At 42.1% G+C, this 14,404-nt stretch overlaps 1 protein-coding gene across 3 annotated transcripts in view; it reads right to left on the reverse strand.

Moving 5' to 3' along the window:
- Nucleotides 1-14,404, reverse strand: part of wdr90 (WD repeat domain 90) — a 29,154-nt gene that overhangs the window by 14,287 nt on the left and 463 nt on the right. For 2 of the 3 annotated variants that reach the window (XM_007576656.2, XM_016663307.1), the window contains exons 2-22: nucleotides 14,228-14,319; nucleotides 12,675-12,851; nucleotides 12,458-12,596; nucleotides 11,392-11,562; nucleotides 10,509-10,635; nucleotides 9,712-9,773; nucleotides 9,084-9,184; nucleotides 8,856-8,990; nucleotides 8,088-8,144; nucleotides 7,932-7,997; nucleotides 7,748-7,858; nucleotides 6,779-6,924; nucleotides 6,654-6,711; nucleotides 5,945-6,063; nucleotides 4,976-5,137; nucleotides 4,770-4,900; nucleotides 3,962-4,078; nucleotides 2,721-2,956; nucleotides 2,327-2,463; nucleotides 1,364-1,494; nucleotides 736-866 (exon numbers count right to left, since the gene is read on the reverse strand). In XM_007576656.2, coding sequence (XP_007576718.1) covers nucleotides 736-866; nucleotides 1,364-1,494; nucleotides 2,327-2,463; nucleotides 2,721-2,956; nucleotides 3,962-4,078; nucleotides 4,770-4,900; nucleotides 4,976-5,137; nucleotides 5,945-6,063; nucleotides 6,654-6,711; nucleotides 6,779-6,924; nucleotides 7,748-7,858; nucleotides 7,932-7,997; nucleotides 8,088-8,144; nucleotides 8,856-8,990; nucleotides 9,084-9,184; nucleotides 9,712-9,773; nucleotides 10,509-10,635; nucleotides 11,392-11,562; nucleotides 12,458-12,596; nucleotides 12,675-12,851; nucleotides 14,228-14,319 — 2,606 coding nt within the window. The remainder of the gene's footprint in view (nucleotides 1-735; nucleotides 867-1,363; nucleotides 1,495-2,326; nucleotides 2,464-2,720; nucleotides 2,957-3,961; nucleotides 4,079-4,769; nucleotides 4,901-4,975; nucleotides 5,138-5,944; nucleotides 6,064-6,653; nucleotides 6,712-6,778; nucleotides 6,925-7,747; nucleotides 7,859-7,931; nucleotides 7,998-8,087; nucleotides 8,145-8,855; nucleotides 8,991-9,083; nucleotides 9,185-9,711; nucleotides 9,774-10,508; nucleotides 10,636-11,391; nucleotides 11,563-12,457; nucleotides 12,597-12,674; nucleotides 12,852-14,227; nucleotides 14,320-14,404) is intronic. The other variant, XM_016663308.1, reaches the window with a different exon arrangement.

A 14,404-nucleotide genomic window follows, 5' to 3' on the forward strand; every position in this document is an offset into this window, starting at 1 on the left:
CAGGAAACAAAACGTTAAAACTGCAGGAAACAAACGTTAAAACTGCAGGAAACAAAACGTTAAAACTGCAGGAAACAAACGTTAAAACTGCAGGAAACAAAACGTTAAAACTGCAGGAAACAAACGCCTCTGCACTAGTGAGCACAGCCAACATAAAACTGGATATCATTTCAGAACATTTGGCAGAAAACATATAAAATCTACGGAAGAACATTACTGCCACTGGAAAAAAAACTGGCTTTTAATCTACTGAAATTATTCTCAGAAATTTGTCTTTTTCATAGAATTCAGATATTTTAGAGTTTTGACTTTTTTTCTCTGAATTTAGATTTTTTTTAAATCAAATTCTGACTTTTTGGGTTTTTTTAAACCAGATTTGACATTTTTTATTAGAATTCTGATTTTTTTTCCTAATAATTTTGACTTTTCTCAGAGTTCTGTCTTTTTTAAAGTCAGTGTGGAGAACAACAAAGTCTGGAAAAGATGATCTCTTTATTTTGCATCCGACATCTTTGTAAGTAGATTTTGATATAAAATTCACAGTTTTGTTCTAATTTAATTAATTCAATCTTGAACTGTAGTAGGTGGGCCACGAGCCACAAATGGCCCCCGGACCGCACTTTGAACACCTTAGCTCTAGAAGGACGCTGGGATACGGTTTAAATAAGATAATTACCAATTTTATTTTAACTCTGTGTTAGTTTAGCAGTGGACGGGGGTTAAAGGTCAGAGTACCTCGTCCAGAGAGCGAGCGTCAGCGACGGTGATGACGTGCGGCGTCGGACCGACGAACGCCAGCCGGCTGCTGTCGCCGCTGACCGCCAGAGCGTCCGGAGCGCGCTCAGTGCCTCGGGCCACAACGCTGCCTGCAAACATGGATCAGGTTCAGCAGAGAAACATGAAAACGGATCCTGACTTTCACAGACGTAACGAGTTTAAAGCCACAGTTTGAATTAAGACATTTAATGAAATGTAAAGGAGAGAAAATTACTGTCTGAAAAGACAAACAAGCATCCAAACACTTAAAGCTTCTTCATTTCATCCTTGACAGATCTGCTTCTGACAACTCAATATATTATCAAACATAAGTTAAAGGAAACTTTACTTCCTGATTTAAAAAACAAAAACAACTTTTGTCTGGAAATTTCTTCTGACTGACAGAACAGCTGATATAAACAAAAGACTCGTTCATGTCTGTATCAGCTGTTCTGTCAGTCGTATGTTCACCGTCTCAAATAAAGTTACTGAAATAAAATCATTCGTCATCATCTGATATTTAAAAGCATTCCTGAATCTCAGCTTGTGATTTGAGTCACTATGCAGCTGCAGGAAGTGATGTAATGAAGCGTCAGCATCTGCATACATGCCACTCTGACCACGCTGTGCTCCTCCTCCGAGACGTCATGAAGCACCAGAGAGCCGTCAGAGTCGGCGCTGAACATCAGGTCTCCGTCTGAGGAGAAGGCCAGACCGATGACCTCCCCTCGGTGCTGCCTGGGAGGAAACAGAACCGGGACAGAACCGTAACGGAACCGTGAAGGAACCATGAAGGAACCGTGACGGAACCGTGAAGGAACCATGAAGGAACCGTGAAGGAACCGGGATGGAACCGTGACGGAACCGGGATGGAACCGTGACAGAACCATAAAGGAACCGTGAAGGAACCGTGACGGAACCGGGATGGAACCGTGACAGAACCATAAAGGAACCGTGAAGGAACCGTGACGGAACCGGGACGGAACCAGGATGGAACCGTAACGGAACCGTGACGGAACCAGGATGGAACCGTAACGGAACCGTGACGGAACCGGGATGGAACCGTAACGGAACCGTGACGGAACCAGGATGGAACCGTAACGGAACCGGGACGGCACCGTGACAGAACCGTGACGGAACCGGAATGGAACCGGTACAGAACTGTAACACAACCATGATGGAACCGGTACAGAACTGTAACGGAACCATGATGGAACCGTAACAGAACCATGATGGAACCGTAACGGAACCGTGATGGAACCGGGACAGAACCGGGACGGAACTGGGACAGAACCGTAACAGAACCATAACGGAACCGTAACAGAACCGTGAAGGAACCATGACGGAACCGTGAAGGAACCATGACGGAACCGTGAAGGAACCATGACGGAACCGTAATGGAACCGTAACAGAACCGTGATGGAACCGTAACGGAACCGTAATGGAACCGTAACAGAACCGTGATGGAACCGGTACAGAACCATAACGGAACCATGATGGAACCGTAACAGAACCAGGACGCCGTCCGTCTGAGCCAGCTGCCGGCAGCAGACGTGGGAACGCTGCCTACTTGTGCTTGGCCAGCAGCCTGGCGCTGGAAATGTCAAACACTCTGACGGTTCCGGAGCAGAAGCCGCAGGCGAAGGTCGGCTCGTGTGGATGAAACGCCACGGAGCACGGTTTGTCCATCGACGCGAAATCATACAACTACAGGGAGAAAAACACACAGAGCCCAGCTGATGAGAGGCTAGGACAGAACCATGGCCTAGTCAAAACACATCACTACATTTTTTTACACAAAGTCATATTTCATTAGTTTTAGTTAATTATAATAACTTTTGTCTGTGGTAGTCACAGTTTTCACAGTGTCCAGACGTGTGGAGATCGGTGTGTTTACCGGAGTTTCCTGATATTTTCATGACTGTAAGTTGAAAACCAAAACTTTAGATCCGGCGCCGGCTGACCTGCTGTAAGGAATCCATGTGCCAGACGCGCAGCGTCCCGTCGGCCGAGGCGGTGGTCAGGTGGCGCCGGATGCCGTCCACGCTGAAGCCCAGCACGTCGTCGGTGTGCGACCTCATCAGGGTGCTGTAGCCGCGGCTGCTCACGTCGAGGTAGCCCAGGTTTCCGGTGAAGGTGGCAGCCAGAACCTGCAGGCTGTCGGACGACACCGACACCACGGCCACCGGGCCTTCGTGCTCTGGAAGACAACGAACCGGCGAGGTTTTACCGAAACGCTTCACGTTCAGAAAACCCAACAGAGGAACTTTTATCATCAGTTTTAGTTCATCCAAGTTTACAGGGAGATTCTTCTGTCATTTTCATTAAAAATCAGCAATAATCTAAAATCCTGGACATCCGTCGTCATGACGATTTAAACTGTCAGATCCAACTGCTTTTAATGATTTCATAATAAATTTCATTTTAAATCTAAAATTTGAGGTTGATTCTATGAAATGCAGCTCAGTTTTCATAGAGTTTCTTTTCACTGAGTTTTTCTGTGCTGCAGTCAGGAATCTCTTGAAAAACAAGTTTTTAACCTCAAAGGGTTTTTTGTCCTGATAAAATAAAGCTGGAAAATAAACAAATGAGAGATTTATGCATATGTATTTCATGGACTATTTGTTTATTTAATTTTGCCACCTTTAGCCCTCCATACATGATGATTTCTTTCACCGATATATTGAATCAAACATTGATTTTGAATCAAATCCTGAGATAGTAAAATATCCCGACCTATAATAAGAGTCACCTGAACTATGGATGGACCGATATGAAAATTTGGGCCAATATCAATATTGTACGATAACCAATATTTACCGATATTTATTTCTCTACTGTTTTGACACCTTTGGAAAAACGACCAGAAATTGGCAGCAACAAGATGGAAATAAATATCAGTCATTTTTAATCAGCCCAGTTTTAATCATCGGGCCAATATGTTAAAAATGACTTATATCAGCCGATACTGATATGTTAAAATGACTAATATCAGCCGATACCGATGTTGGTGCCGATTTATTGTGCATCCCAAACCAGAACCGTCTTTATGTCTGAAACTGGGTCGACCTTTCAACTGAACTTGTCATGAAGATGTAATGTCAATCGTTTGTCCTCAGGGTGAAAAGACTGCCTGCAGAGTTGGACCCGTGGGGATCGGTTCGCTCATGCGGGCAGAACCTTTCCTGCCCCCCGCTGTGCCTACCCGCCTCCAAAATGACTGCAGAGAAATCGAGGGTCCAGAGCCGCAGGAAGCCGTCCTCGGTGCCGGTGGCGCAGAACGACGAACACACGCTGATGCTGTTGATGGGAATCCCTGGACCTGAGATACAAACACCACATACGGAGCTACTTTAGTGTCTTTATAAAAAAAGGCTTTCCAGTAAAATGTGCCTACAAATGTTACAACTTTTATCTTTTTTTCTAATTGTTTTATTACAATTGGACAATAAATAAATAAATAAATTTATATATTTGATATATTTAAAAATATATATCAAAAACAAGAAATTTTGTAGATTTTGCCTGGTATTTTTTTTTACTAAAACTTCTGTAAATTTGCTGTAATTTACTTCACTGCACATTGTTTTTTTGCACATGTAATGTGGATCTGTGGTTTAAAAAAGTTTGTAGTTTTACTTGTATTTCTAAAAGGTTTATCTGATGTAAAATGCAACAAAATTCCGGCAAATATTCCAAATTATTTTAAGTTTAATCCATATTTTCTCTGAAACTACAGCAGCTGTTGTGATACTTGGACATAGACAGACGTTATTGTCATTCAATTGTACATTTAAAATACACAGAGGAAAATTTTCCTGCAAGGACACAATAATAATAACATAAGTAAGTAAAAGTATCAAAACAAATATATACGATAATAATATTAATGGGATATTTACACCTGTGGTGGAGTTTGTATTTACTGAAACAGAGTTTGTAATCTCTGAGAAAAGCTAAATTAGATGTATATATTTGTTTAAACACAGGAGGCCCTGCGGGGTTTAACCCACCGGTGTTGAACGTCCATTTCTCCCTGCGTTCTGCATGCCGCTGCTCTGCAGGCATCAACCGCCTCACGTTTTTAACCGTCACTCTGCTGTAGTCGATCTCCAAAACATGGCCGCTCTGCGTGCTGGCGAATCTGAGCGAGGAACAACAAAACGCCGTCAGTGGGAAAACCCGAGTGACCCGAAAGAAAAACAGCAAAGTCACTCACAGCGTTCGGTCGTCGAGCTGCTGGTCAGCGGCGCCGCCCTCCTGGAACGCCACGTCTGTGAAGTCCAGGGAGTGAAACTCTCCCAGGTAGACCGGGCAGGACCGCAGCGAGCCGTTCCGGACCCGCCACAGACGGACGTTCTCTCGGCCGCACGACACCATCCTGACGACGCAGCAGCTCAGGTCGGCACATCAACTCAACACAGCGACTCAAACGTGCAACTCAGTGCTGAGGTAACAAATGTTCCCTAAGTTACTGCGATAAACGACCAGACTGTAGATTTTAGACCATTTTCTAGTCTAACGATGCAGGAACACATTCTCATCATTAAACTTTAACATTTGACCTGGAAGACATTTAAAATATCCAAAAATAAACAAACCAACATATAAAATGTATTATAAAGACTCTGCAAACACAAGAAACAGAAAAATAAGAAATAATACAAAAGGAAATTATTGAGTTTGTTTTAATTTTTCATGTGATTAATAGCTTAATTGATTTACTGCAGCAGGTTTCGCTCCATCCCAGCTAGTAACTGAAAGCGTTTATTCTTTATATCAAGGTTTTATTTTACTGGGTTTTATTCACTTTATGTCATTCTGTAGCATAAATGGAAAGAACAAAAAAATTAAACATTATTTATAGGCACGTTGCAATGTGACGCTAAAGATCCCGATCGCTAGTGAAGACTAGCATTGGTTTTATCTGTTATCAACATAACGAGCTAAATCTTAAATGTACGCCTGATGTATAAAAGAAAAATGGACCCAGTGCTTTGCTACTAATTGTCACCACGACAACAGCTAGATAACGAGGTCAGGAAAACGTTTTAATTAAGGAAAACATAGTGAATGAAGAAGGAAAGTAAGTCAGCTATGCTAGCTTGACTATGACGATTGTAACATGTAGATGTGCTGCAGAATTTGTTGTGTTTCGGTGCAGCAGCAGCAGGAACAAGCCGTTTACCTCGTCTCATCGAAGGAAGTGACCTTCATGGTGACGATGTCCACATCTGTGTGCGCTTTGGCCAAGATGGTTCCCTCCCCGCCGTTAGCAGCGTTTAGCGTGTTCCACACCACCACCATCTAAAAAACACAATTATACCAAAACAAAACGCAAACCAGTCGACGTCATCGACGGCTAGCACTTAGCGTTCATCAGACATAAAAAACCAAAGTTTTACCTAAGTAGAAGTAAAAAGTATCCATCCAAGAAATCACTCAAGTAAGAGTGGAAAGTAAAGTGGAAATGTTGGTATTTTAAGATCCAAAATGACAATAATTCATTTAAGAAACAAAAAATAACTAAATCAGACAAAAGACGATATTTTCAAATCAGTTTCTTTCTATAAAAAACTGATGAAACTTTAACAGAAACTGCAGGTGAGTCTGTCTGGTTTTTGGTTAAAACATGTTTGTTTTTCATTCAGTGGGAAGAAAATCCAGAAATTTAACTCAAGAGGAGAGATTCTTCATAATGACATGACTCAAGTAAAAGTAGCTAATTTCTACTCGCCTCTCACTGAGAAGCTCTTTGATGGCTGGACAGGAACCAGTATTATTTTATTTAGTCTATTATTTTCAAGCCTTTTTGCAGCAGCCATGTTGCTGTTAATATCGTCAGTTTATTTTTCCTTGCAGCTTTTTCTAAATGCAGAAATAATCCAGCTGCTCACCGTTTTGTTGTGTCTGTCCTTCCCCACGCCACAGAGGATGCCGCCTCCAGAGGAGAAACTTAGGGCAGAGCGAGGTCAGTGAGAGGAAGACAAAGGAAGCCGAAGCCGTTCGGGTCTGAACTCACCTGAGACAGGACAGAGAATGAGAGTGAGCCCTGAACATGGACAGGCAGCTTCCTCCGCTGTAGTCCCACAGCCGCACCACGCTGTTGCTGCCGCTCTGGGCCGACGCCAGCAGGGTCGTACTGCCGTTAAAGGTCAGCGCAGAAATCTGCAAACAGGAGAGACAGGAAGTCAGCCCGTCCGCACCGTTGGGTATCCATCCATACAGATTTAACAACATTCCCCCCAAATCGCCAAAAAAGAGATTCATTACAAAGTTACCTTTCTTTATTTCCAAAAAAAATTATAAATTCCCTTGGAAAAGCTATCTGCGTTTTTACAAAAAGACAGATTAGCAACAACTACCAAATAAAAGAGACAAATCTGGAAACTTTTATTCTATTATACTTTTCGCAAAAAAGGAATAAATTTAGCAACTTTTTCTTAAAAAAAAAAAGAAAGCGATCATTCTAGTGAATTATTTTCTATAAAAGCAACCAACAACTAAATTTAGCAACTTTTCCAGAAAAAAAAAGACTTTTGACAAATTTTGAGACTTTATTCAAAAAGGCAACCAGCATCAAATCTAATGACATTTTTCCACCAAAAAAGCAACTGGTGACCAATTTAGCAACTTTTCTGCAAAAGTGACTAGCTGGAAATCTTGTGACTTTTCTCCAAAACTCGAGTAGCGAGCAACAAATTTAAAAACGTTTTTGCAAAAGCAAAATTGATAGGAGACAAATCTATAAATGTTGTTAAATACTAACGCAGGGTCGAGCTACGTAGCATTAGCTGAGCTTTACCATTGGAACCAATAGGAAAATTCACCTGCAGTGCCACCGTCCAACCAGAAGAGGGCAGCACTGGGGCAGTTTTAGGGCAAATATTGCAGATTTAAACCAATTTACCCAGAACACAGGAGCCTTCAGGACCAGTCCAGCCCAACTGGGAACAGAAAGCTGGTTTGGGGTTTAGCTAAAATGAAGCACCTTATCTGTGTGGCCGATGAAGAATCTTTGCTCGCTGGACAGGATCTTCATAGCAACGATGATCGCGTGGCACGGATAAACCACTTCCTCCCCTGATTTGGTCCACAGGGCCTGCAGGACGGAAAGGTTCTGCTACTAAACCTCTAAATTAAGTCAGATTTCATCTGAAGAGCGATTATCGTACATATCTGGTGGTGGCTCCTCCGAAGCCGATGATCCGGCTGAGCTGCAGGATCGGGTCGGGCAGGAGCTTCCAACGCGGAGCGCAGCAGGAAAAGATGCATTACATTAAATATTTAATCATTCAGTCACTAAGGAAGTGTTTCTGCACCCAACATACCTGCTGCTTGCTCTCTTTGAACGAGGCCACAGGAAGCGACACTGAGGAGCCAAACACCTGGAGAGCAAGTCCAGATGTTTAATCACAACAGACAGCAGCCAAACAATGAGACTGGGAGTATTTGTTCCCTCATGTTGTCTATTTACATCACATCACTGCAGATTTCCTTGATGTTTTAGATTTGATTTAGTCCAGGAATGTCAAACTCATTTTTATTTTGGGAAATATTGAGATTATGAACGTGATGATAAAACCCAAACCTGTAAATCGGAGCGAACAGGCGCCTCTGCACTCGACGGCAGAGTTAAATCACATCAATACACATTGATGCAATTTGGCAGAATACCTATGGAAGAATATTACTGCCACTGAAAAAGAGATTCTCACTTTAATCCTCTGAAGTCACAATTCTGAAAAATATAAAAATTGTCTCAGAATTCTGAAAGTTTTATCTCAAATTCTGAATTTTTTTCAGAATCGACCTTTTTTCCCCCAGAATTCTTATTTTTACCAAAATCTTTTTTTCTCCATTACTGCAACTATTGATTTTAGGATTAGGGTTAGGAAAAAAGTCAAAATTCTAAGAAAAATTCAGATATTTATTCCTGTGCTCTTAATCCTGTCCCCAAAAAAACTGTTTTTAAGCATAGAACAGTTATTTCCAGGTTCTATTCTCCTGTTCGTCTGGGCCACATAAAGCCTTAAGGCGGGCCGGCTTTGGCCCGCGCGCCTCGTGTTTGGCAGCTGCGGTCCAGCCGCTGGCAGCACCTCGTCTCCGCTGCTGTCTCCGTGCGTGCTGAGAGCGTCTTGCGGATGCGCGTACACATGAACTCCTGCCTCCGTCGCGTCAGACGGACTCAACTCGGGAACGCTGGACGCCACAGACGTTCGGTTCCTCGGGAGCTGAGAAGACGAAACGAAGAATGCAACAAGTTTTAGATTCTTTTCTTGTCTGAAACATAAAAACTAAATGTAAGGATCTGAATCTGTTTTTACGAGTCTGGAGGCGGCGATCGGCTGACAGGGAGAACCTCGGTGTTGAACCGGGCCGCTGGTTCTGGCGGAGCGAGGCTCGTCAGTCTCGTCTGAAGGTCTTCCTGGAGAGAAATGAACTGGAAATCAGTGACTGAAAAATAATTACTTTACGAGTTTTTACAGTTGTTACAATAAAAGTATAAATATCATCGTTCCTGTGGACTGAACACTGGATGCATTTATCCGTCTGCACAAGAACCCGTTTCAGGAGAAATGAAAACCCGGGTCCAGCTGAAATGAGGCTTTTTGTTCAGGAAAACAAACCTCAGCGCCAACAATGAACTCATTATTCCAATTTGTGCTTTGAGTAATTTTGTCAGCGTAAACAGCATCACCTCGCAACATTTAGTTATTACCAGACAAACGGAAAACGGCACAGAGACGTTTCTGTCAGAACATTTTCTGATCCAATTGGAGCTGCAGACTCGGATGGCCGGGTCCAGAAAAAACAAGCAACTCCTCTGGAGAGAAACTGGTTCCAGGAAAACTACGGCTGCCACCGTTTCTGATCGCACCACACGTCGGTCTGTTAGAGACAGAAAAGCTTTTCTGAGTCTGAGGCTCGTTTTGTGAAATAACGTTAACTTACCAGCCTCTGGATCCGGTTTCTGAATGGAGTCAAAGGGAAGTTTAGTCCCATCAGAGGGAAACCTGTAGAGCAAAACAACGTAAACATTTTAATTCCTTCTGCAGTCTAAATATGAGCAGCTCAGCTACTGGTGTCATATAAACCTTTTTAAAGGCGACCTGTTATGCTACCTTTAGCGGGTTAGGATCGGTCTGTGGCCTATACAAAACATGTTCATTACACTAATAATTATTAGATAATCACATTTCAGCTCAGAATGAGCTGCTTTAAGGTGTCCTGTCACTTTAAATCCAAATAAGCTGCTGCTGCCCCAACTCAACGTTTATGTGAAAATGTAAACAGATGCGCAGTTATACAACAGTATGTCTTTGAAAAGCAGAAGTGGCGTCTCCTGCACATCCAACCAGAACGCAGCAGGTGGTTTCTGGATGATAAGTCAACAACAAAACACTCGTCTTTCCCAGCAGCCATTGTACAGCAGGAAAAGCCAGCTGACCAAACATGCTGGAGCTCAGATTGGCTAGGCTTCTCTGGGGTTGCTAGGTAACGGTGCATTGCCCCTTGAGAGGTTTTTGAAGTGGCTCATTTTCCAGATTTTCCAAGCAGAGAGACCAAAGTGGAAGAACAAAAATGAATTTTTCCCAACACGATGATGGTGACTGAATTTCTAAAACGTTTTCTAATCCAGCCACAAACCGACACACTGGACAGGTGGCAGCAGGAAGCTGGAGTCGAACCCGCAGCTTTCCGCCGAGCCACAGCCGTGGTTTTGGTGAAAGCACTTCAGAGTTTCGTACTTGACGTGATCGTAAAAGTCATTCCAGGAGCCTCCTTTCGGCACCGGGAAGGACATCTCTCTGGGAATCGGACCCGTTCCCCGGCAGGCGGACAGACCTCGGAGCTTCGCCTCGCTGAAGGTCACTGCTGTGGAGGAAAAAGAAGAAAGTTCTGGTTGGTGAACTGCAGTTTTCAGGCTGATCACCGATTTTTACAAAGCCTGAACTTCTGATTCTGATATATTAGTTTTTTAAATGCCTATCTGGTGCTTTAAGATAACATTTTGAAGCATCACATTAGAAACTGTTGATGGAAACGTTAATATTACAAATAATTTTCTAAATTTTGCAAAAAGCTAATGTGCTCTGTGCCTTACCAAAGGCACCAAATCCAGAAAATTTCCAAGTTCAGACTTCGAGCTGGGAGGGGAGGATTCTTCATTTTTCTGAGATGTGCTCCATGCTAGTTAGCAAACGCTACTTCCTGTTTCCTACAGTCGAGCGTCGCGTTAGCAGAAGCTGGCTGTGAAATTTTAAAAGTTTGCATGACATTTGATGGAAACAAAGCTAGTAAACATGTTTCCATCAACGGTTTTATGCCTATTTTGATGCATCGCATTAGAAAGGATTATTGGTGGCAAAATTTAAAATATCCAATTTTCACACATTCGCTGAATAAGTTGTGACCTTTCCCAACCACTGGTGGTTGAACAAACGTTTCTAATAACAGAAAAAAGTTGCAGGTTAAGATTTTTCTAGATGGACGATCAGGCTGGTTTCACAGGGCCGACGGTATTCAGTATGTCTTAGAAAAGTTTTTTCTGATTTTCACTCCGAGTTCCTGACACACGAAAGGAACCGTTCCCTCGGACAGGAACCGTTCCCTCGGCGGTTTGGTTCTCACCCGGGTCCAGCAGCAGGTCGCTGGTGAACATGTTTTTCACGGCCATGTTGGCGCAGAGCTTGACGCTCTTCAGGTGAGCGTGGTGCCGGTTGAGGTAGAAGGTGAGCGTGAAGCACAGGTCGATCATCAGGCAGGTCCAACGCACCGAGTCCGGAGCCGGACCCACCAGACCTGCAGCACACGACAGACACTGCAGAAACAAACCGGACCTGCAACTGGAACCCACTGAGCTCAATGCTTTCTGCTTCATGAAATATTCACATTTCATCGATGTCAACAACAAAATATATGTTCTACTGAGATTGTTTGTGATAGAAACACACTAAACAGTGCATGCTGCATCGTGAAGGGGAAGTAAAACTGTGTCATTTTCAAAGATTATTTACAAATAAAACTCTAAAAGTGTGTCAGACATCTGTTCTCTCTCTCCGTTACGCCAACAACCCAGAATTAAATCCACTGTAGTTTATTTTCTGACATGAGGTGAAAAACTAACACTTCACATCAGGGCTGAAACAGCAATAGTCAACTAATTTAATAATCAAATAATCATTAACTGGAGAATACAGACTCAAAAAAACACAATCCAGCAGACAAAACGTGCTGGAGTTCTGGGTTGCTAGGCAACAGGCTGGGCTTAGCTGGGTTGCTTGGTAACAGCCTGGGCTTAGCTGGGTTGCTAGGTAACAGGCTGGGCTTAGCTGGTTTGCTTGGTAACAGGCTGGGCTTAGCTGGGTTGCTAGGTAACAGGCTGGGCTTAGCTGGGTTGCTAGGTAACAGGGTTGCTTGGTAACAGGCTGGGCTTAGCTGGGTTGCTTGGTAACAGCCTGGGCTTAGCTGGGTTGCTAGGTAACAGGCTGGGCTTAGCTGGGTTGCTAGGTAACAGGACAATGTGCCCGTGGAATGTGACGTAATTTAACGGCTCATTTTCCAGACACCAAAAAACAAGAACCTATAGCAAAAAAGCGGCTGGGTGTCTTTTTGTCTTTTTTAAGAGCTTGGAAAACGAAAGGTTTCCTGTAAGCGATCTTTAACGAAACCTTTAAGGTGTGAACATGAAGTTTACCTTGCCTCGCTGATCTCGAGGTTTTTTCGTAAACCGAATCCTTCGCAGCTCCACAAAGGAAGGGAAACTGGAGCCAAGTAGCTGTGGACTTGAACTCCTTGAACATGTTGGAAAAGGAGATCCGGACCACCTGGCCCTCCTGCAGCACACAGCGACCAGAACACGAGTTAGATCCACATCCAAACCCGGACTGAACCGCCACGGTTGGCTGCGGTACCTCCACGGCGACGTCCAGGTGGACCATGAAGTATTTTCCAGGCGTGGGTCTGAACAGAAGGTAGAAGTATCGACCGGTCAGGCCCAGAGACTGGTGGCTGCTTTTGGGAACCAGGATGTAGCTGTTAGTGGGAACTGGACCTTTGATAGAAAACACCGGACACCTCAGAGTCCGGTCCTGCAAAACAGTCAAACAAACACAAACCCGAGTTTCATCTGAGGGATTATCATAACGCAGCTTTTTAATTTTTACAGTAAAGTCGACTAAAAGCTAAAGACTAGAGCTAAAGCTAAAGCTAACAATGCTCTTGCATGAGATTTAGAGACCAAACAAGCTGAATCTAGTGTGGGAGTCCATTTTCAGCTCTTTTGTTTTATTTATTTGATTTTTAAACTTTTTTAACCTTTACACACACAAGTAAAAAACAAAACAAAACCAGACAAAGCAACACATACATATTTAAATTCCTGTCAATGGCAAGAACACAAAGTTTAGGTAGAAACTCAAACTTTTACTTTCACATCAATCAAACTTATTGTACAGGTTTAACAAGTGATTTTTATACTTTTTTTATTGAGAGAGTGAAAAAGACACTGAAGCTTTGATTCAAATAGAGCTGCAGCTAATTATTTCAGCTAGCACATATTCTGAAGATTAATCAGGAACAAAAGGCATATTCCGCAGATTTATCATTTAACTGAAAGTCTTTTTTCCTACAATATTAGAAATTAAACTATATAAGTAAACAATTACATTTCTTTTTAAATAAGAAAATAAACATTTTTTTTAATTGCAAATCAGTAGTCCTTTTATGAACGCTTGATTATTTTCATCAAAGGATGAATCTACAGCTAAAAAAAAATCCCTTCCTGCTGGACTGAAGATCATTGAAGTGCAGGAATGATCTGAACATTAATTATTGATTAACTGATTAATAACTAGTACAGTGGGGGTTTTTTTAACTGAATTTTAACCAAGTGAAGATATAAATGCCACTTTAGACGACATCATGGCAGGTTTATAGCTTCGTAAATGGAAAATATTAAGTACAACACAACAAATATTTCCTTTACTGAGATTTCTATTATTTCATTTTTATCTCATAATAAATCTTAGGGACACCCATCCATTATATTTGACAAAGTTTGTAGAAGAAAACTCTTATTTTCGTTGCTGAGAATATACAAAAATTTTACAGACTTTAAAAAATTGGAAAATAATAATCCTAAAAACGTTAAATGACTGTAAACATTAAGGAAAAAATATTTTTGTTTTATTTATTCTTGTTCAGGTAAAAGAAAAATAATTTGCAATGATATTTTTGAGTTTTGTAATTGGGTGGTGGGAAAGAAAATTTTGGTTTCTGAATAATTTCAACTTTGGGATTTTGGCCCTCTGTGCAAAAAACTCTGGACACAATTGTTGCTTTAAAAAAAAGATTATATTAAATAATTTCATGCTGGATAGAAAAACACGGTTAGCAAAATTAATTAAAAATGACCTATAAATGAATGCAAACTGTACAGATTTTGATTTTATTTAGATTTATTTACCATAGCAGACGACACATCTCCAGCTTTGGCCGACCTTCTCCATTTCTCAACTTTAACATGTTTGAAAATGTTCACGTAAGGATGCTGCCAACCTGCACGAATCACAGCCAGAACATCAGACAGGGCAGACTTTACTTTACGAGCTTAAACAACAGCTAAATTAGCGACATTAAACAA

This window comes from Poecilia formosa, unplaced genomic scaffold, assembly GCF_000485575.1.
Source record: "Poecilia formosa unplaced genomic scaffold, Poecilia_formosa-5.1.2 Scaffold412, whole genome shotgun sequence".
NCBI classification, from domain to species: Eukaryota; Metazoa; Chordata; class Actinopteri; order Cyprinodontiformes; family Poeciliidae; genus Poecilia; species Poecilia formosa.